This window comes from Oncorhynchus kisutch, unplaced genomic scaffold, assembly GCF_002021735.2.
Source record: "Oncorhynchus kisutch isolate 150728-3 unplaced genomic scaffold, Okis_V2 Okis06b-Okis10b_hom, whole genome shotgun sequence".
Classification (NCBI taxonomy): domain Eukaryota; kingdom Metazoa; phylum Chordata; class Actinopteri; order Salmoniformes; family Salmonidae; genus Oncorhynchus; species Oncorhynchus kisutch.
Genome location: NW_022261983.1, coordinates 6,802,542 through 6,825,992, shown reverse-complemented (window position 1 = coordinate 6,825,992; position 23,451 = coordinate 6,802,542). Strand labels below are relative to the sequence as shown.

The window sequence follows — 23,451 nt, the reverse complement described above, 5'->3', positions numbered from 1 at the left end:
ATGCAGATATCCAGAGCAAGTCAAGAGAATGTCATCTTGAACACGACCCTGAGCAATGCAGGTCAACAGTCCCATCATACTTGATATGGGACTGTTGACCTGCATTGCTCAGGGTCGTGTTCATTAGACACCAAACAAAAGAAAAACTAATTGGAACAGGGAGGGACTACTTCAACTCATCCAATAAGAGACGTCATTTTCGTTTCTAGATCCAAATGTTATTTTTTATTCTGTTGAGCACCCTAATGAACATGGTCCAGGAGTCGACTGTACATTCCTGACTGTCTATTTGTGTCCAGCAGCAGCCAAGCGAACACCCAACGACCACACAACATCGCCTCAAATTTGTTAACCTCACCTTGCCATCCTTGTGGTAGACAAAGATATTCCTAGTGCTGTTGTCCTTCAGATAGGTGACCTGCAGGCCGTGAGGCTGGCCGATCTTCCCAGGCTGGAAGGAGGCATTCAGGGTGTGAATCTTCATCAGAGCCTTGGGCTCTCTGGCCTGTACAGGGACAGAAGGCAGGGGGAGGAGAGTATTCATCATCATCACCGTCATCATCATCATCACCACCGTCGTCGTCATCATCACCACCACCATCATCATCATCATAACCACCATCATCATCATCATCACCACCAACATCATCATCACTACCACCATCATCATCATAACTACCACCATCATCATCACCATCACTACCACCATCATCATCACTACCACCATCATCATCATCATAACCACCACCATCATCATCACCACCAACATCATCACTACCACCATCATCATCATCACAACCACCACCATCATCATCACCACCAACATCATCATCACTACCAACATCATCATCACTACCAACATCATCATCATAACCACCACCATCATCATCATCATCATCACCACCATCACTACCACCACCATCATCATAACCACCACCATCATCATCACCAACCCCACCATCATCACCACCAACATCATCACCACCATCATCATCATCCTAACCACCACCATCATCATCACCACCAACATCATCATCACTACCACCATCATCATCATAACCACCACCATCATCATCATCATCATTGTTCGGCTGCAGAACAATCAACTATGAGCTTCCTCTAGTAACTATAGTCACTAGCAAGGTTTACTATTTTATGTGGCTGAAGCCAGTGTGGCCCCCATCAGGCCTAGAATGTATGGGAGGTATGATGTTCACTGACACCCAGGTCTTCTTTTGGTGGAATGTAGAGTATGTAGAATTTGTCCTGAACAACTGATTAGGGGTCAGATATTCTTTGCATTCATCTGATGGTTAAAGTAAGGATTGGGAATAGAGTAATCTGATCTGTGGTTAAGGTGAACTTCTATTTGAAGCAGGGACAGGGAGTGGCCAACGTTTATGGTGAGGTATGTGGTAAAATACTTTACTGGAGTTAACATGCATCTTTTGTTGATATACAAAGTAGGAGACAATGTCACTATGTGGAACAGAACCACTGGGGAATGTGAGCAGATTAGAATCAGAAGTTTGAGACGATAACAGTGTACTTTTGTCAGAGATAGTCAGGAGAAAGGAATGAAGAGGAGGAGGACGGGGAGGAGGATGAGAAAGGAATGAGGAGGAAGAGGAAGAGAGAGAGGAGCGAGAGGAGGAAGGGGGTATGATATATGGGAGATGTTGCATAACGATCTAAGCAATTATAATATACCTGACATTTCCCAAGGTGTGTGTTATTTCAAGCAATTGCAGCTCAGGACATTAGAGTGCATTTGGGATGAGACTCAGACACTCACAAATGCAAAGAGTGAGAAGAAGTCAGAGAGAGTGAGGGGGAGGAAGAGAGAGGGAGGGATATAGAGAGGGGAGACAGAGAGGGAAGTGAGAGAGAGAGATAGAGAGAGAGAGAAAGGGGGAGAAAGAGAGAGATATACATAGCACTACACTCACATCATGCTTGTTGTAGTACTTCAGAGCACCATCCCGCTCTGACAGAATACATTTTCGACTCAGGAACTGTCCGTTATCTCGGCCCCGTTTCCATAGAAACCCCTCTCGGTACCCTGGAAGGAGAGGAGCCACAGGGGTCCCATTCCAAAGACAAAGGAGCAAAGGAGAGGAGGAGAGAGAAGGAGATGAGGAGAGAGAAGGAGATGAGGAGAGAGAAGGAGATGAGGAGAGAGAAGGAGATGAGGAGAGCATAAAAGGGGGAGCCACAAAATAACAGGATTCAGTAGTGAAGCTTGGGTCCAGTAGAGCCTGTGTGTGTGTGTGTGTGTGTGTGTGTGTGTGTGTGTGTGTGTGTGTGTGTGTGTGTGTGTGTGTGTGTGTGTGTGTGTGTGTGTGTGTGTGTGTGTTGCTGAGGCTGGGTCAAGGTGGTGATGTCTGTCGTCTTGGCCTTTAGCTGGCATGAATAATTCACCTTGAATTGTCTCAGCAGAGATCAATGGCTTCTTCCAACAATACGATCAATGCTGAAATCAACACTCTGCCCTATTCAGCAGGCACACACACCATGGCTTTGTGCTCCCTGTCTGTTTCTGTCACTGGCCTCTCTGTCCTCACTAAGTCTCAGCCAACAGACAGAGACAACTAGGACTGTCACTGTCACTGCCCTGCACTGCCAACACACACACACACACACACACACACACACACACACACACACACGTGTGAATAGAGTATTAATATCAAACTATCAAATCCCATTCATCTGAAATGCACTAAAATACAGACAACAGTTTGTAAGAATGAGACTGAAGACTGAATAGCAGAGTGACATTGCATCTCAGTTAATACTGCTGTGAAAGTGTTCCATTCTCCTTAAAGCCTACGCAGACTGTATGATTTTAGCTGTCTTATACCACCATTTTGCCGTCCCAGAACAATTGTCTACGTCGTGAGAACATTCTTAGGTTGCAAATGATTTTTGGACATCTTGGCTCGTTCAGTGTGACGGGGTATACGGTCGGAAATCTTGGCTCGTTCAGTGTAACGGGGTCTACGGTCGGACATCTTGGCTCGTTCAGTGTGACGGGGTCTACGGTCGGACATCTTGGCTCGTTCAGTGTGACGGGGTCTACGGTCGGACATCTTGGCTCGTTCAGTGTGACGGTGTCTATGGTCGGACATCTTGGCTCGTTCAGTGTAACGGGGTCTATGGTCGTACATCTGGGCTCGTTCAGTGTAACGGGGTCTACGGTCGTACATCTTGGCTCGTTCAGTGTGACGGGGTCTACGGTCGGACATCTTGGCTCGTTCAGTGTGACGGGGTCTATGGTCGGACATCTTGGCTCATTCAGTGTGACGGGGTCTACGGTCGGACATCTTGGCTCGTTCAGTGTGGCAGGGTCTATGGTCGGACATCTTGGCTCGTTCAGTGTGACGGGGTCTACTGTCGGACATCTTGGCTCGTTCAGTGTGACGGGGTCTACGGTCGGACATCTTGGCTCGTTCAATGTGGCGCGGTCTGATTAAGTACCACTACATGTGGTCGTAGGCTATAACAAAGTTATGTCAGTGTCACAATTATTTCACCCTTTATCGTGTAGTGTGGCTGGTGGTACGAGCCAGTCCCGGTGACTGACCAATAGGAAGACGGCTGGCACTGAGTATGCACACAATAATACGATTATGGTGAATAGTCAGATTAATATAATCATTTGATTTAAATGTTTACATGTTGTGAAGGAAGGAGGATGTCCCCAATAATATTGTTTATAAACACATCTGAAATCAAAATAAACATTGTACTACAGCGACCATGTTATTTGGTCGCTCCCTCTCTTCCTTACTTACTCCATCCCTACCTCCCCCTTCTTTCCTCCCTCTCTCCATCCCCCCATCTCTTTCTCTCCATCCCTCCCTCCCCCTCTGCTTGGTGTAGTGATGAAGTCATCATGCTCTGAGAGAGAGAGAGAGCGAGAGAGAGAGAGAGAACGGTGGATAGAGGGAAAAGGAGAAAATACGAGAGAGTGAAATAAAGATGAAGAGGAAACAGAGAGGAACAGATAGATAGATAGATAGATAGATAGATAGATAGATAGATAGATAGATAGATAGATAGATAGATAGATAGATAGATAGATAGATAGATAGATAGATAGATAGATAGATAGATAGATAGATAGATAGATAGATAGATAGATAGATAGATAGATAGATAGATAGATAGATAGATAGATAGATAGATAGATAGATAGATAGATAGATAGATAGATAGATAGATAGAAACAGAGAGAGGAACAGAGAAGCAGAGACAGAGAGAGAGAGGGAGAGGGAGGTAGACAGAGAGACAGCTAGATAGATAGATAAATAGAGAGAGATCAAGAGAGAGAAACTGAGAGACAGCTAGATAGATAGATAAACAGAGAGACAGAGAGACAGAGAGAGAGAGAGAGAGAGAGAGAGATAAACCCAGAACTCGCCTGCCATTCAGCCACTGGCACAATCCTGGTACAGCCACATCACTCTTTATAGTACCATTAGTGCTAACAGAGATCACAGCTGACAGACTCCAGGTCAGCTCTAACACCAGAGTCAGCTGAGACAAGAACCAGAGTGAGTCACTGGGAGTAGGAGTGTGAGTGACCATGTTAAAGAGGTTTTGCTGACTTCCCCGGAGTCAGATTAACTTGTGGATATCATTTTTACATATCTGCATCCAGTATGAAGGAAGTTATTTTCATGAGGTATTTTTGCGAGCCAATGCTAACTGGCGTTAGCACAAAGACTAACATGCTCCCCAGAGTCCAGCTTCATCCACGAGTTCATCTGACTCCAGGGAAGTCAGCAAAATCCAAACTATCCCTTTAAGGTTGATTCCTCTTTGGCAGCAAAGAGGACAGAGACACTCATCAGAGAGATAATGATGATGAACGACTACATGATGACTGACTGACTGACTGACCGACTGACATTGACTAACCGACTGACCGACTGTGTGTGTGTGTTTGTGTGTGTGTGTGTGTTGCTGAGCCTGGGTCAAGGTGGTGTAATCTGTGTCATGACGTTGGCCTGGGGGATAGGTTTATGACAGTCAAAAATACCTCTTTCCCCCTTTTTCCTCTCTCTACCCTACTGATGTTACATTTGCAAAACCCTTGGTTAACATAGAGATTCTGGGAACATCAGAAGGTGGGGGGAAATTAACTATATTCTGGTAATCTGACCAATTGAACATATGCTGTGGTACTTGAATATGATGTCAGTTCGGTTGTCATCTGAGACATTCTCATCAATGATAAGATGACATAAACTCTACAGTGGAAAGTCTACACATCAGAGTTATCAGATTCACATGGAATTGTTGTTCAATTTAAATGTTTGAATATGAAATTATTTGTGATGAAATGCGATTTTAGCTGCTAAAATGTGAGATTTCAGACGTTTTTCATACGTTTTCATAAGATAGGGCTCTGCTCAATCAGTGGCCCGCCTCTGTGAAGGGACATGGGCTATAAAACTTTTCAAACACGCCCTCCTTTCCCTTCCTATCTAAGCCCTTGACGACAATATAACCTCCTGTTCCGAGGATGTGAGGACGACGGTCCTATGACAGAATGTTTCAGATAATAACTACAGAACGAAGCCAACATCAGCGTGAGCTTTGGTTGCGAATGATATGAACTTTGAACTCTTATTCAATACAGAAGTGATACCTCCTAGCCGTTGCGTTAGCAAGAGCAGATGCAAACGAGGATTAGGAAGGAACAGACAGAGTATCCCGTCTATCACCCAACGAAGTTACTACAACGTATCCAATTGACAACCAGAGACATTCTTCAAAGGACTCGGTTTGGCAACACGGTCTTCCATCTACCACCAAACTACTGAAGCGCAGCTCAGAGTAAATATTTATTGCATTTTCCTTTTCCAAATGAGCGGTAATTTAGAATGCATAAGATTCTGTATTTACGATAGCACAGCTTCTTCCCTTTGTTCCTCAGTCTCCCACTCTTTCACTCAACCCAGCCACTTTTATTTTGTGTAACAAGCTGTCATATCTGTTCCGCCTGCTAGGGACGTCTTCCGTTATGACGTAATTTGTAATCAAGTTATGATTTAATTATGTGTAATTCTGTGTGATTAGTTAGGTATTTAGTAAATAAATAATTAAACCCAATTTTGTATTGCTGATTCAACTTGTGAGCCAGGGTTCGTGCAGATAACCAAGAATTTACAACTTTCAGATGAGACTGAATTAAGATGACGATTAATATTGACTGCTATTGATGTAAAATATTACTAGGTCTTTAAGAGTTTATTCGGAAGATAACAGCTCTATAAATATTATTTGGTGGTGCCCAACTCTCTAGTTAATTACATTTACATGATTAGCTCAATCAGGTAATATTAATTACGGAGAAATTATTTTATAGAATAATCCGGCATAGCCAAAGACACGACATCTGTTTGCCCCAAAAAATATTGTAATAAGTAGATGATTACTGCTTGGATTACTTTTAAATTCAGAAAGGATATTTGTGAAAAAAAATACATCACACCATTCTGTTTTCTTAATGGTTTTTCAATTCTGCATTGAAAAAAGGCGCAAGTTTCAGTTTGTTCCACCTGAGTGAGTCTCACCACAAGTCAGAGACCGATATGATGACACACCAAATGTGTTTGATGGATCCTTTTTTGTCTTCTTCTAATGCCTCTTAAGGGGAAAGTAATCCAAAAGTAACTGAAAATAATCTGATTTATGTGACTGAGTTCGGGTAATCCAAAAGTTACGTTACCGATTACAATTTTGAACAGGTAACTAGTAACTAACGGATTACATTTAGAAACTACCCAACCCTGATAGCACATTTCTGTCTCGCTTTCTGCATCACAGAGGGGTTTAGTAGAGGAAAGGACAACAATGAAGCGAGATGACAAGGCGGCACAAGGCTTATCTTATTACCGTTTCCAGGTAACAGCTCTTTACTGCTCATGTGGTCCTGAGATAACATGATGTAGGCATAGCATTGATGAATCCACATGAATGGAAAGAAGCACGAGAAGAAACTCTCACAGTCAAATCTCTCAAAGTTGAATGGCCTTTGATATAATTTTAATGGATTTCCAGGAAAGAGAGGGAATGTTGAGGTCTCTTTCTTTCTTTGTTCCCTCTCTCTTTCCCACTCACTATTTCTCTCTCGCTTTCTTTCTTTGTTCTCTCTCTCTTTCACACTCACTATTTCTCTCTTTCTCTTTCTTTCTTTGTTCTCTCTCTCTTTCCCACTCACTATTTCTCTCTTTCTCTTTCTTTCACTACTGATCAGCTGTTCATCCTTAGAAAGTCCATTATTCTCTGAGTGTGGAATGCAGGGGCGTTGAGGAGCACACTGGGGTGGGAGGATAAAGACAGAGAGAAAGGCTCAGGCCCATTGCTGTCGGTGTGGTACTGTCATTGTTGCTAAGGGTGTTTCCCGTGTGTGTGTGTATGCATGTCTTCTCTCTCTTTCTGTGTGTGTGTGTGTGTGTGTGTGTGTGTGTGTGTGTGTGTGTGTGTGTGTGTGTGTGTGTGTGTGTGTGTGTGCATGCGAGCGTGCTTGTTTGTATGCATGCAAACGTGCTTGTTTGAATGCATATGTGCATGTGTTTGTGTGTGTGTACTCAGTCTTACCTGCAGAGTAAGGCTCCTGTCTCTCCACACACACAAACTCCTTCCTCTCGTATCTGGCTCTTATCCACTGTTCCCGAAGGAGCCTGCAGAAACACTTGGTGTTTGTTTACTATATTTACTGTGTTTATGCTTGAAAAGATTCACTGTCAATAATGTCTGATTAACCAACATGGATGACAGATCAGGGTGGTGTTCATTAGGGCACGCAACTGAATATGTTTTGCAACGGAACACAAAAAGGAGTATTTCTTATTGGACCAGTCCAGATAGTTCCTCCCTGTTTCAGTCCGTTTGGTGCCTAATGAACACAACCCTGGAGTTCTCATCCAGTGAGTGTATAATGGTGTACTTATCTTTTAAATATTATAAATATTATATTGCTCCTCTGTCCTGTCAAATAATATTTCCCTCACTATCTCTCTCTCTCTTCTCTCTGTCTGTCTTATCAGTAATCTGTCTTAAAATGCACACAGGCAATATGAACAAACATAAATGTATAACGCCTGAGACTGTGTGTGTTTGTTTGCTCTGTATCTCTCTCTCTCTTGTGTATTCTACTCTTTCTGGTCTCTCTACCACACCTCATCAATCCTCCTCTCCTCTCTCATGTATTCTACTCTTTCTAGTCTCTACAACTCCTCATCAATCCTCCTCTCCTCTCTCATGTATTCTACTCTTTCTAGTCTCTCTACCACACCTCATCAATCCTCCTCTCCTCTCTCTTGTGTATTCTACTCTTTCTGGTCTCTCTACCACACCTCATCAATCCTCCTCTCCTCTCTCATGTATTCTACTCTTTCTAGTCTCTACAACTCCTCATCAATCCTCCTCTCCTCTCTCATGTATTCTACTCTTTCTAGTCTCTCTACCACACCTCATCAATCCTCCTCTCCTCTCTCTTGTGTATTCTACTCTTTCTAGTCTCTCTACAACACCTCATCAATCCTCCTCTCCTCTCTCTTGTGTATTCTACTCTTTCTAGTCTCTCTACAACACCTCATCAATCCTCCTCTCCTCTCTCTTGTGTATTCTACTCTTTCTAGTCTCTCTACCACATCTCATCAATCCTCCTCTCCTCTCTCTTGTGTATTCTACTCTTTCTAGTCTCTCTACCACACCTCATCAACCCTCCTCTCCTCTCTCATGTATTCTACTCTTTCTAGTCTCTCTACCACACCTCATCAAACCTCCTCTCCTCTCTCTTGTGTATTCTACTCTTTCTAGTCTCTCTACCACACCTCATCAATCCTCCTCTCCTCTCGTCTATTCTACTCATTCTAGTCTCTCTACCACACCTCATCAACCCTCCTCTCCTCTCATGTATTCTACTCTTTCTGGTCTCTCTACCACACCTCATCAATCCTCCTCTCCTCTCGTGTATTCTACTCTTTCTGGTCTCTCTACCACACCTCATCAATCCTCCTCTCCTCTCTCGTGTATTTTACTCTTTCTAGTCTCTCTACCACACCTCATCAATCCTCCTCTCTTCTCTCTTATCGCTCTACTCTATTGCGTGTGGTTGCCTCTCACCTCTAAAAATACCTTCCCACATCTCCCCAGCAGTAAAAGCCCTGTGTAGCAGCTTAAAATATTATTGGTGATTGTGTTGTTATTGATATCACTGGGGACCATTCACTGGTTGAATCAACATTATTTCCACGTCATTTCAACCCCCAAAATATGTGTGATTGAATCAATGTGGTGAAAACAAGTTAGATTTGAAAAGAAATCTAAATCCAATGACATTTTGAAATGTTTTTCTGATTTGACATTGAATTCAGGTTAGTTGACAACTCAACCAAATGTAAATCAAAACTAGATGTTGAACTGACGTCTGTTCCCAGTGGGACTGTTATCCTCCAGGAGAACCAGGCTGAGGACTCCATTTGGAAGGGTACTGTCAACACAAAACTAGATGTTGAACTGACATCTGTTCCCAGTGGGACTGTTATCCCCCAGGTGAACCAGGCTGAGGACTCCATTTGGAAGGGTACTGTGAACACTTGGGCCATTATCTTACATCCGGTAGCGTCTCTCCTACACTCGTCCCTCAACCAAAGCAAGCGGAATCCTCGAGCGATCTGACGTAAGACAATGAATGCACTGTGGCTGCATTCCAAACTGTTGCCTTTCCTCTGGCCTCGGCCATTGATGACTAAACATTGCACACCTGAAAGGAGGAACCTGTATAGGTAACCAACATCTGGCAATGGTTCTACCTCCTAGACTCTAAGTGGAGCTTCCTCCATATGACTATAACCCATTTAGTCTTTGAGAGGTTGTCATTTTATTGATGTGCCAATGAGATGACCACAAGCTTAAAGTTGGTCATGTTTGGTGAAGTTTGGTAAGCCAGGACATTAGACATTTGTTCATGTTGGTTAAAAATCTAGCCTTTGTATTGTGTTATGTTACAGTGTTTAGAGGGCCAGTGAGTGGAGCGGTCACACAGACAGAGGGTGACCCAGCTGAGCGACCTGAATCATGGCTTGAAGGGGTGGGTGGTTAGGCCAGAGGTCTATGTGTGTTGGATGGTTGTAGGGCCAGGGACCAAGACACTTACTGGCAGTCTGTATGTGTTGGACGGTAGTAGAAAACAGGCACCTTCTGTTCATATTTGGCTTTAGCAGCATTGTTTCCGTTGGACGCCATGAACTACAATCACAGAGAGAAAGAGATGTTTCATGAGCTGGGTTTCATTCACACATACACTCATGCACATATACACTGTGCTGGCACACAAGATCAATACCAAACCTTGACACCTCCCCCTTATCTCTAACCTCCCACCCCTTTTTCTCTCATTCTGCCTTCCTTTAGTTCATTTAGTCTCCATCTCCCTTCTTTCCCTTCCTCCATCAATTACCTGCCAGAATTAGGGCCGAGAGGCTGCCCACACAACACTGCCCCCCATACACACACACACACACCACACAAACACAAACACACCACACCACACAACACTGCCCCCCATACACATACACACACAAACACAAACACACCACACCACACAACACTGCCCCCCATACACACACACACACACACCACACAAACACACCACACCACACCACACAACACTGCCCCCCATACACACACACACCACACAAACACACCACACCACACAACACTGCCCCCCATACAGACACACACCACACAAACACAAACACACCACACAAACACAAACACAGAACCAATGGCAAACTCAAATCTCTACCTCTGCATCACTCCATGGATCCAACAGGACAGACTCAAATCTCTACCTCTGCATCACTCCATGGATCCAACAGGACAGACTCAAATCTCTACCTCTGCATCACTCCATGGATCCAACAGGACAGACTCAAATCTCTACCTCTGCATCACTCCATGGATCCAACAGGACAGACTCAAATCTCTACCTCTGCATCACTCCATGGATCCAACAGGACAGACTCACCTCTACCTCTGCATCACTCCATGGATCCAACAGGACAGACTCACCTCTACCTCTGCATCACTCCATGGGTCCAACAGGACAGACTCACCTCTACCTCTGCATCACTCCATGGATCCAACAGGACAGACTCACCTCTACCTCTGCATCACTCCATGGATCCAACAGGACAGACTCACCTCTACCTCTGCATCACTCCATGGGTCCAGCAGGACAAACTCACCTCTACCTCTGCATCACTCCATGGGTCCAGCAGGACAAACTCACCTCTACCTCTGCATCACTCCATGGGTCCTGCAGGACAGACTCACCTCTACCTCTGCATCACTCCATGGATCCAACAGGACAGACTCACCTCTACCTCTGCATCACTCCATGGATCCAACAGGACAGACTCACCTCTACCTCTGCATCACTCCATGGATCCAACAGGACAGACTCACCTCTACCTCTGCATCACTCCATGGGTCCAACAGGACAGACTCACCTCTACCTCTGCATCACTCCATGGATCCAACAGGACAGACTCACCTCTACCTCTGCATCACTCCATGGATCCAACAGGACAGACTCACCTCTACCTCTGCATCACTCCATGGATCCAACAGGACAGACTCACCTCTACCTCTGCATCACTCCATGGGTCCAGCAGGACAGACTTGACTTTGCTGATCTGGGAGATGTTTCTATGGAGACCCGAGCAGCTCTGACACACAAACACACCCAGGGTGTAGGACGCCCACTCCGGGTCTGAAAAACACACACACACACACACACACACAGAGAGAGAGAGAAGACATGCATACACACACACAGGAAACACCCTTAGCAACAATGACAGTACCACACCGACAGCAATAATGACAGTACTACACATGAGGAAGTTCATTTCAAGGCTGCCTCAGACTAACAGAGACAGAACAGGCTACTACTACCATGACATGGTTACCACAGACCTCTAGACTGATATCTTTAAAGTCCAAAGCAGACGTTTTTATTTCAATATCATAGCATTTCTGGGGAACTATTAAGTACCTTACTGTAATTGTTTTCAATTAAAATTGTCAAAAGGAACCAAAATAGCTTCTTAACAAATAGCAATTTCACAAGCAAGAGTTTTGCTAGGACTGTCTGGGAGTGGTCTGAGTGGAGAGGGGAAAACTAACTGTTATTGGCAGAGGTTTGAAACTCTCTTTCTTATTGGTCTAACTAATTGTGATGTCACCAGGCAGGCCAAAACTCCATCCCACCAAAACCTACTAAAATTTCAGCTGGTCTTTTCAGACAGCTCTAACACTAAAAGGGCATTATCATCATTTGAATTGAAGTATTATCTACACTATCTTCATAGTAAATAAATAAGTACAACACTGCTACAAGAAGAAGCAGTTATTGGTTGAGAAGATAATATGTTGAATAAATTGTTACTGTCATACAGTGACAAAGATAGTTTGTATGAAAAAGAGGGAGGACAGACAGACAGACAGGCAGGCAGGCAGGCAGGCAGGCAGACAGACAGGGGGAATCTATAGAGCCCTATGACCCCCTGGAAGGCATACTGCTCTGCTGTAACAAGATATGGTATAACTTCCTGTAAGTATTTTTCCTAAAAAGACTCTGATGTGGCTCAGTATGTTTGCATGAAGTGTAGCTTTAATACAAGGGAGCCAAGAAAGAGTGATGTGAAGCACATTCTAGTGTCATTCTAGGCCTTTAGGGCCTATATTCTGTTTTACAGTCTGTCCCCAACATCAGCACAGGTCGCAGTAAGTTCAACCTAAACTGTAAAAGGCAGAGACTGTGGTCAAAACATGACGAAAGCGACAGAAGACTAGAAGAATGTGGTATATGTAATTTCCTGCATGAGCTCTCTAGCTATGCCTAAGTACATTGTTTGTAGACTGTATGTCTGATCAGCATTGTTGTGTGAGATGCTTTTATTCTGTTTTGGTTTCAGTGGCTGCTGTTTATGACGGGGCCATAGAACTAGTGCAAGTCGTTTTCTATGGAGGATGCAGTCATTGTATATAACTCATGTAACTCAGCCAAACAGCACACCAGGGTATAACCATTAGAGACATTGATATCCTTAAGTAGCCTGCCACTGCTCTGTTGCACTTAGATATACATCTACTAATTAAAGAGATAGTGGGGGATATACAGTACATCTCCCAATTAAAGGGATAGTGCAAGATGATCATAACCCTGCAAAAAAGATGAGTCACACAGTGAGTAGATTTATGTTATGGTAAATTCCACAGAGAGAGGGAGGGTGGGAGATGGTAAAAATATTGAGAGATAGCAGAGGAACAACTGACAAGAGACAGATGGGGAAAAGAAAATGGAGAAGGCATTAAGTGAAAGTGAGAGAAAGAGAGAGAGAGAGACAGAGAGAGAGAGAGATACAGATAGAGATACAGAGAGAGAGAGAGAGAGCAAGAGAGAGACAGAGAAAGAGAGAGATAGCGAGAGACAGAGAGAGAGAGAGAGAGAGATAGCGAGAGACAGAGAGAGAGAGAGAGAGAGAGAGAGAGAGAGAGACCTTCATGGTTGTGAGATCTGGGGTCTGCTCACCAACCAAGAATTCACTAAATGGGACAAACACCAAATTGAGACTCTGCATGCAGAATCCTGAAAAAATATCCTCAGTGTACAACGTAGAACACCAAATAATGCACGCAGAGGCGATACCCGCTACTGATCAAAATCCAGAAAAGAGACGTTAAATTCTAAAACCACCTAAAAGGAAGTGATTCCCAAACCTTCCATAACAAAGTCATCACCTACAGAGAGATGAACCTGAAGAAGAGCCCCCTAAGCAAGCTGGTCTTGGGGCTCTGTTCACAAACACACCCCACAGAGCCATCACCTACAGAGAGATGAACCTGGAGAAGAGTCCCCTAAGCAAGCTGGTCCTGGGACTCTGATCACAAACACAAACAGACCCCACAGAGCCCCAGGATAGCAACACTATTAGACCCAACCAAATCACGAGAAAACTAAAATATAATTACTTGACACACAACTAGAATGCTATTTGGCTCTAAACAGACAGTACAAGGTGGCAGAATACCTGACCACTGTGACTGACACAAAATTAAGGAAATCTTTGACTATGTACAGACTCAGTGAGGATAGCCTTGCTATTGAGAAAGGCCGCTGAAGGCAGACCTGGCTCTCAAGAGAAGACAGGCTATATACACACTGCCCATAAAGTGAGGTAGAAACTGCCAAATGTATGACCATATTAGAGACACTTATTCCCTCAGATTACACAGACACACAAAGAATTTGAAAACAAGTCCAATTTTGATAAACTCCCATATCTATTGGGTGAAATAGCACAGTGTGCCATCACAGCAGAAAGATTTATGACCTGTTGCCACAAGAAAAGGGCAACCAGTGAAGAACAAACACCATTGCTCCTCTCCTTGTTCGGGCGGCGTTCGGCGGTCGACGTCACCGGCTTTCTAGCCATCGCCGCTCCATTTTTCATGTATCCATTTGTTTTGTCTTGTTCCCCGCACACCTGGTTTACATTCCCTAATCACATTGTATATACAGTGCCTTGCGAAACTATTCGGCCCCCTTGAACTTTGCGAACTTTTGCCACATTTCAGGCTTCAAACATAAAGATATAAAACTGTATTTTTTTGTGAAGAATCAACAACAAGTGGGACACAATCATGAAGTGGAACGACATTTATTGGATATTTCAAACTTTTTTAACAAATCAAAAACTGAAAAATTGGGCGTGCAAAATTATTCAGCCCCTTTACTTTCAGTGCAGCAAACTCTCTCCAGAAGTTCAGTGAGGATCTCTGAATGATCCAATGTTGACCTAAATGACTAATGATGATAAATACAATCCACCTGTGTGTAATCAAGTCTCCGTATAAATGCACCTGCACTGTGATAGTCTCAGAGGTCCGTTAAAAGCGCAGAGAGCATCATGAAGAACAAGGAACACACCAGGCAGGTCCGAGATACTGTTGTGAAGAAGTTTAAAGCCGGATTTGGATACAAAAAGATTTCCCAAGCTTTAAACATCCCAAGGAGCACTGTGCAAGCGATAATATTGAAATGGAAGGAGTATCAGACCACTGCAAATCTACCAAGACCTGGCCGTCCCTCTAAACTTTCAGCTCATACAAGGAGAAGACTGATCAGAGATGCAGCCAAGAGGCCCATGATCACTCTGGATGAACTGCAGAGATCTACAGCTGAGGTGGGAGACTCTGTCCATAGGACAACAATCAGTCGTATATTGCACAAATCTGGCCTTTATGGAAGAGTGGCAGGAAGAAAGCCATTTCTTAAAGATATCCATAAAAAGTGTTGTTTAAAGTTTGCCACAAGCCACCTGGGAGACACACCAAACATGTGGAAGAAGGTGCTCTGGTCAGATGAAACCAAAATTGAACTTTTTGGCAACAATGCAAAACGTCATGTTTGGCGTAAAAGCAACACAGCTCATCACCCTGAACACACCATCCCCACTGTCAAACATGGTGGTGGCAGCATCATGGTTTGGGCCTGCTTTTCTTCAGCAGGGACAGGGAAGATGGTTAAAATTGATGGGAAGATGGATGGAGCCAAATACAGGACCATTCGGGAAGAAAACCTGATGGAGTCTGCAAAAGACCTGAGACTGGGACGGAGATTTGTCTTCCAACAAGACAATGATCCAAAACATAAAGCAAAATCTATAATGGAATGGTTCAAAAATAAACATATCCAGGTGTTAGAATGGCCAAGTCAAAGTCCAGACCTGAATCCAATCGAGAATCTGTGGAAAGAACTGAAAACTGCTGTTCACAAATGCTCTCCATCCAACCTCACTGAGCTCGAGCTGTTTTGCATGGAGGAATGGGAAAACATTTCAGTCTCTCGATGTGCAAAACTGATAGAGACATACCCCAAGCGACTTACAGCTGTAATCGCAGCAAAAGGTGGCGCTACAAAGTATTAACTTAAGGGGGCTGAATAATTTTGCACGCCCAATTTTTCCGTTTTTGATTTGTTAAAAAAGTTTGAAATATCCAATAAATGTCGAGTGTCCCACTTGTTGTTGATTCTTCACAAAAAAATACAGTTTTATATCTTTATGTTTGAAGCCTGAAATGTGGCAAAAGGTCGCAAAGTTCAAGGGGGCCGAATACTTTCGCAAGGCACTGTATATATATATTCCTCTGTTGTTTTTGTTACATGTTCAGTGTGCCGCGCCAGGCTAGTTGTTTCCCCCCTGGGTATTCTTGTGTAACCCATAGGAGGTTGGATTATTGCGTTTGTTTTGTGACGCTATTTTGCGCATTTCTCTTTTGCTTTTTGGCTGGAGGTTTGATGCTGTTGTGTCCGTTTGTTGTGCTTCTGCCCAAATAAAGTCTGATCACAACTCTCTGCTCTCCTGCACCTGACTTCAACACCAGTAGCGCATACGCTGACACATTGTAAATACAACCTATATTTATGTTTATTTATTTTACCTTTTGTACTTTAACACTTTGCACATCATTACAACACTTTAGACATAATATGACATTTGAAATGTCTTTATTCTTTTGGAACTTTTGGAAGTGTAATATTTACTGTTTTTTATTTATTATTTATTTGACTTTTGTTTATTATCTATTTCACTGCTTTGGCAATGGAAACATATGTTTCCCATGCCGATAGAGCCCTTACATTGAAATTGAATTGAGAGAGAGACAGAGAGAGAGAGTGAGAGAAAGAGAGACAGAGAAAGAGAGACAGACAGACACACAGAGAGAGAGAGAGAGACAGAGAGAGTGAGTGAGAGACAGAGAGAGATACAGAGAGAAAGAGAGACAGAGAAAGAGAGACAGACAGACACACAGAGAGAGAGAGAGAGAGAGAGACAGAGAGAGTGAGTGAGAGAAAGAGAGAGATACAGAGAGAAAGAGAGACAGAGAAAGAGAGAAAGACAGACACACAGAGAGAGAGAGAGAGAGAGAGACAGAGAGAGTGAGTGAGAGAAAGAGAGATACAGAGAGAAAGAGAGACAGAGAAAGAGAGACAGACAGACACACAGAGAGAGAGAGAGAGACAGAGAGAGTGAGTGAGAGAAAGAGAGATACAGAGGGAAAGAGAGACAGAGAAAGAGAGACAGACAGACACACAGAGAGAAAGAGAGACAGAGAAAGAGAGACAGACAGACACACAGAGAGGAAGAGAGACAGAAAGAGAGACAGACACACAGAGAGAAAGAGAGACAGAGAAAGAGAGACAGACAGACACACAGAGAGAAAGAGAGACAGAGAAAGAGAGACAGACAGACACACAGAGAGAAAGAGAGACAGAGAAAGAGAGACAGACACACAGAGAGAAAGAGAGACAGAGAAAGAGAGACAGACAGACACACAGAGAGAGAGAGGCCATAAAGAGAGGCATTGTCTGTTAGACCTTCCAACCTTCACATCTTCCTGTTATTAAATTATTTTTGGACTTCTCATTCTCATTAGTAAAAAACAACCCCATCCCCCCACGCTTGATTACTGTTGTTACTGATTGTCCTGTTTGTGGCAATCTTGAAATATTATGTTTAATTATGTTTTTATTGATATTGTTAATTAATCATTTCCAAAGTACTCTTTGGCAATATGTACATTGATATGTCATGCCAATAAAGCAATAGAAAATTGAGAGAGAAAGAGAGAGAAAGCAGTGTGATGACAGAATCTACTTGGCATGGTTCCAAATGATATTTCACATTTTGTCACACCCTGGTCTAAGTATTTTGTGTTTTTCTTCATGTATTGGGTCAGGCCAGGGTGTGGCATGGGGTTTTTGTATTGTGGTGTGTTTTGTCTTGGGGTTTTGGTGTGTATGTATTGGGATTGTAGCTAGTGGGGTTATCTAGCAAAGTCTATGGCTGTCTGGAGTGGTTCTCAATCAGAGGCAGGTGCTTATCGTTGTCTCTGATTGGGAACCATATTTAGGCAGCCATATTCTTTGAGTTTGTCGTGGGTGATTGTCCTTAGTGTCATTGTTCCTGTCTTTGTTAGTTTTCACAAGTATAGGCTGTTTCGGTTTTCCTTTCGTTATTTACATTCTTTGTTTTCTGGTGTTTGTGTTACTTTGTGTTTACGTTATTCATTAAACATGGATCGCAATCTACACGCTGCATTTTGGTCCGACTCTCCTTCACAACTAGAAAGCCGTAACACATTTACAGTTTACAATTATGAGTGTACAGTATGACATGGTTTATCTCAACTAACCATCTCTTCTCTCGATTACAGAAAGTAATGGCACAAACCCATACAATACACTCAGTACACCAGCCATGCTGTGAGATGAGACAGACAGACAGACAGATGCAATGAAGTGAGTTTTAAAAATAAACTGACACTGCAGGCAATGTTTTCAGTATCAGTTTGCTCATACTAACAGCTTTAACGAAATACACATAGGCTGTTTAGAGAGACATTTACTTAGCCAACAATGGGTGACTGACACTTTCTCATGTGTCCCAGCATTTCCAAATGAGAAGCTATCTGTTGTATCTTTTGTTTAAAATCTAGTAAAAATAACACTGACATCATCCCTGATCCCAACCACCCAAAACAATGGAAGAATTAAATGAATAAAGAAGAGATACAACCCAAGAGGCCTTCACAGTCCCTGTACTGACCAGATACTGCTACTAGCAGAGAGATACAACCCAAGAGGCCTTCACAGTCCCTATACTGACCAGATACTGCTACTAGCAGAGAGATACAACCCAAGAGGCCTTCACAGTCCCTATACTGACCAGATACTGCTACTAGCAGAGAGATACAACCCAAGAGGCCTTCACAGTCCCTGTACTGACCAGATACTGCTACTAGCAGAGAGATACAACCCAAGAGGCCTTCACAGTCCCTATACTGACCAGATACTGCTACTAGCAGAGAGATACAACCCAAGAGGCCTTCACAGTCCCTATACTGACCAGATACTGCTACTAGCAGAGAGATACAACCCAAGAGGCCTTCACAGTCCCTATACTGACCAGATACTGCTACTAGCAGAGAGATACAACCCAAGAGGCCTTCACAGTCCCTATACTGACCAGATACTGCTACTAGCAGAGAGATACAACCCCTATACTGACCAGATACTGCTACTAGCAGAGAGATACAACCCAAGAGGCCTTCACAGTCCCTATACTGACCAGATACTGCTACTAGCAGAGAGATACAACCCAAGAGGCCTTCACAGTCCCTATACTGACCAGATACTGCTACTAGCAGAGAGATACAACCCAAGAGGCCTTCACAGTCCCTATACTGACCAGATACTGCTACTAGCAGAGAGATACAACCCAAGAGGCCTTCACAGTCCCTATACTGACCAGATACTGCTACTAGCAGAGAGATACAACCCAAGAGCCCTTCACAGTCCCTATACTGACCAGATACTGCTACTAGCAGAGAGATACAACCCAAGAGGCCTTCACAGTCCCTATACTGACCAGATACTGCTACTAGCAGAGAAACATCTGAATCAATTCTACCTTGTAGATACTGTATTTCTTTCAAAAGCCAAGCAGGACAAGACATAACTGTGAACTCTGTGACCTCGGCACCAGAGATGAGCTCATAGGTGAGTCACCATGGGAACGTGTGGGTGTGCTCAGCACTCAGCCTTGGGTTATGCTCACTAGGGCATGTAACAAAAAAATGTTTTACATTATGCAACGGAGCAAAAATAAATTGAGCTTCTTATTGGACAATTCCAGGCAATCTGTCCCCGTTTCAGTCTGTTTTTCTTCCATTTGGTGCCTAATGAACACAACCCTGGAGTATCTATGTCTCCATGCAGAGCAGACTGGCTCCACGGGCTAAACTGGCCCTCTGATCCGCATCATTGATAGCACAGCACTCCTGATGAAATATTAGTGTCTCTTGGCATTGGCCTTATGAAATAGCAGGTGGAATTTGCAGGATTTAAAAGATTACAGTGTTCTACTACCTGATGAGGCCCATGAAAAAGATTAAAATGCACTTTACAGTTAAGTATGACGTACTGTGTCTCGTCCTTTCATATCACTGACATCTTGTAAGAACTGGAAGCTATATTCCAAATTTGCTTATCAAATCCAATTGTATTGATCACATACACGTGGTGAGCAGATGTTATTGCTAGTGTAGCGAAATGCTTGTGGGACTAGAAGCGAGGCAGCCATCTCAAACAAAACACATTGCAGGTCCTCTTACATTCTCCCAAGAAACACTTGATACGGAAGAAGGAGGCAGCCAGACTTCCTGAGGAATCTAAATGATCCATAAGGAGAGTTAAATGATTTAATGATGGAAAACAGTAGATTTTATGTTGACTGGATCCTCTTAAGTCTTTTCAAAACCCAGGCAGTTGCTATTCATTGGACATATGAATTACTACGCTGAAAATAAATATCACTATTTGACTTCGAGCCTTGACTTGTATGGCATTTGCTAGAGTCTCCAATCACCCAAATCAAAGCACATGTACACCATCAAGACAGATTATTCCTATATTGACCTACCCGCAACTTGATGGTATATGGTCTGTGATTAACTATCCATTGTCTAATGCGAGAGTGTAGCGCTGCTTGCGTGATGAAACGCAACGACCTTGTTCATAGCCTATACCTGTCTGGAGGATCGCGCGCGCCACCTGACCGGACATACTTGAGACATTGATGCGGCCATAGTAGCCTAGACTGTACCTGCAGCTCCGCAATCCACACAGCTCCCGTTCCCCGGTCTCTCCAACAGCTTTATCATACGCTGTTTATTATTTTCTTGATCCGTAGCCATGTTGGGAATGTATTTTCCAATTAAATTAATTGATCGACTCCAAAACCTCGAAAGTGAAGGCTTACTGACGGCTGTTCTGGCGGAGTTAAATAATATCCACTGTAGTTGTCACTCACTGGACACCGGGGGCAGTGATGTGATGGAAACACGATCACATCTGAGACAAGAGAAACAGTGTCCACGTCGCAATAATTATGAAAACATATATATCCAACGAAATGTACAGCTGAATATTCCGTGTGAATTCCACCCTACTCTTACTCCCAGTTCCTGCTCTCTATACACCAGTGTTCTCTATCTCCCTTTCTCTCTCTCTTTCTCGCTCGCTCACTCTCTCTCAAAAGTGAGGCCTCAAGCGGACATTCAGTTCCTGAAAACATTTTCCAATACAAATAATTTCCCTTCCGTTTTACTTCATCTTAATCGATAACTTTATTGATTATCTGTAGCTTAAGCTGGTTGAAATGTCATGTTAGCAAAAACGGGCATTTACCTGTTCTGGAATGTTTAGTCCGCTGAAAAGTATAATGGAATTTGTGCAACCAACTGACTAAAATGTATATTCGGTAGAAAAAGAAGAATCAGTAGGTGCCCATTCACATCACTTGGAGCGTGGAGTGGAGCATCAGTCACATACTGCACGTGTACTACATTATTTATGGTTCCGCTCCCTCCACCTTTCCTTCAGATGAAGAATATTGAACACTAGAGGGCGGTAGAGCTGCATCTTGCGTTTTATTCCCGCTCTCTTGACAACTCACCGGCTCCAGCCATTTCAGTGACATCTTAATTTCAAGAGAATATAGACCTAAATTGACCTTTTCCGAGAGGAACATTTTTCTGGAACATGCTTATTCCTGACATTGTCTGGAAAAATGAATGGTTAAGGCCTTACAAATATTGTATAACAAACTAAGTTAAGGAAGTGCACTTTAAAATTTTACATGAGATGTAGCCATGTAATTCTATGATATCCACATTTGTGGATATTGATCATATCTGTGTTTTCTTGTATTGTTTGTATGTCTGAGTATTTTCTTGTTAATACCTGTGTTTTGTTTTGTTAGACATGGGGCGGCAGGGTAGCCTAGTGGTTAGAGCGTTGCAAGTTCAAACCCCTGAGCTGACAAGGTACAAATTGTCGTTCTGCCCCTGAACAGGCAGTTAACCCACTGTTCCTAGGCTGTCATTGAAAATAAGAATTTGTTCTTAACTGACTTGCCTAGTTAAATACATTTTAAAAACATGTTTGATGTAGCAATGTAACTTGATTTTTCTATTAAAAAATAAAATATACAAATGTAGACCAACCATGGATCCACAGAACACTAAAATGGCAGTACGAAGATGGCTCTTTCTGGTCATCCTCAAGAGTTTTACTGCGCAATTGTCAAAGACCCCAGCCACCCCAGTCATAGACTGTTCTCTCTGCTACTGCAGGCGGTACCAGAGCGCCAAGTCTAGGTCCAAAAGGCTTCTGAACAGCTTTTACCCCCAAGCCATAAGACTCCTGAACAGGTAATCAAATGGCTACCCGGACTATTTGCATTGTGTCCCGCCACCCCCCCAACTCCTCTTTTACACTGCTGCTACTCTCTCTTTCTCATCTATGCATAGTCACTTTAACTATACATTCATGTACATATTACCTCAATTAGCCCGACTAACCGGTGCCCCCACACATTGGCTACCTGGACTATCTGCATTGTGTCCCGCCACCCTCCAACCTCCACCCACCTCTTTTATGCTGATGCTGCTCTCTGTTTATCATCTATGCATAGTCACTTTAACAATACCTATATGTACATATTACCTCAATTAGCCCGACTAACCGGTGCCCCCACACATTGAGTCTGTACCGGTACCACCTGTATATAGCCTCGCTACTGTTATTTTCACTGTCATTTGACTGTTTTTGTATTTCTTTACTTGTCTATTGTTCACCTAATACCTATTTTTTTATTTAAAAAATTACTGTTGGTTAGGGCTTGTAAGTAAACATTTCACATTTCACTGTAAGGTCTATACCTGTTGTACTGTATACTCTGCCAGAAGCCTGAAACTTGGCCGCAAGTAGATCTTCCAGCAAGACAATAACCCCAAGCACACATCAAAATCCACAAAGGAAATAGTTAACTGACCATAAAATCTACATTTTGCAATAGACATCTCAGTCTCCGGACTTGAACCTCATTGAAAACCTGTGGTCTGAATTGAAGAGTGCAGACAAAGTACAGACAAATGATATCAAGGATCTGTTAACGATTCTGAATGGAGGAATGGTCTAAGATCCCTCCCGATTTGTTCTTCAATCTCATAAAACATTCTAGAAAAAGGCTCAATGTTGTTATCCTAGCATGGCGAGGGTGCTGGAGTATTGAAAACAGGGGATCCAATCATTGCTATCCTTTTGAGATTTGTTTTACAAAATCTCTTTCTCTGAGAATTTGTTAATATAAAATGTTTTTGTTTTGAGCATACAATATAGCTCAGTATTTGTATTTGTTTTTATACAGTATTTTTTGCTCATCTTTATCAAAGGATCCAATAATTTTGGGCACCACACAAAAAATGTACTACAAAAGGCCCAAAACCAAAACA

The 23,451-nt window shown here is 43.0% G+C and overlaps 1 protein-coding gene across 5 annotated transcripts in view; it reads right to left on the bottom strand.

The window, feature by feature from the left end:
- Positions 1-23,451, bottom strand: part of LOC109884190 (arf-GAP with dual PH domain-containing protein 1) — a 35,228-nt gene that overhangs the window by 7,596 nt on the left and 4,181 nt on the right. Inside the window, exons 1-6 of one of the 5 annotated variants that reach the window (XM_031814100.1) lie at positions 21,344-21,515; positions 11,667-11,797; positions 10,178-10,269; positions 7,615-7,697; positions 1,950-2,062; positions 359-505 (exon numbers count right to left, since the gene is read on the bottom strand). In XM_031814100.1, the coding sequence (XP_031669960.1) occupies positions 359-505; positions 1,950-2,062; positions 7,615-7,697; positions 10,178-10,266 (432 nt within the window). In that variant the 5' untranslated portion in view covers positions 10,267-10,269; positions 11,667-11,797; positions 21,344-21,515. Of the gene's footprint in view, positions 1-358; positions 506-1,949; positions 2,063-7,614; positions 7,698-10,177; positions 10,270-11,226; positions 11,630-11,666; positions 11,798-20,576; positions 20,708-20,759; positions 21,198-21,343; positions 21,516-23,451 lie in introns of those variants that run through there. The other 4 variants (XM_031814097.1, XM_031814098.1, XM_031814099.1 and 1 more) reach the window with 4 other exon arrangements.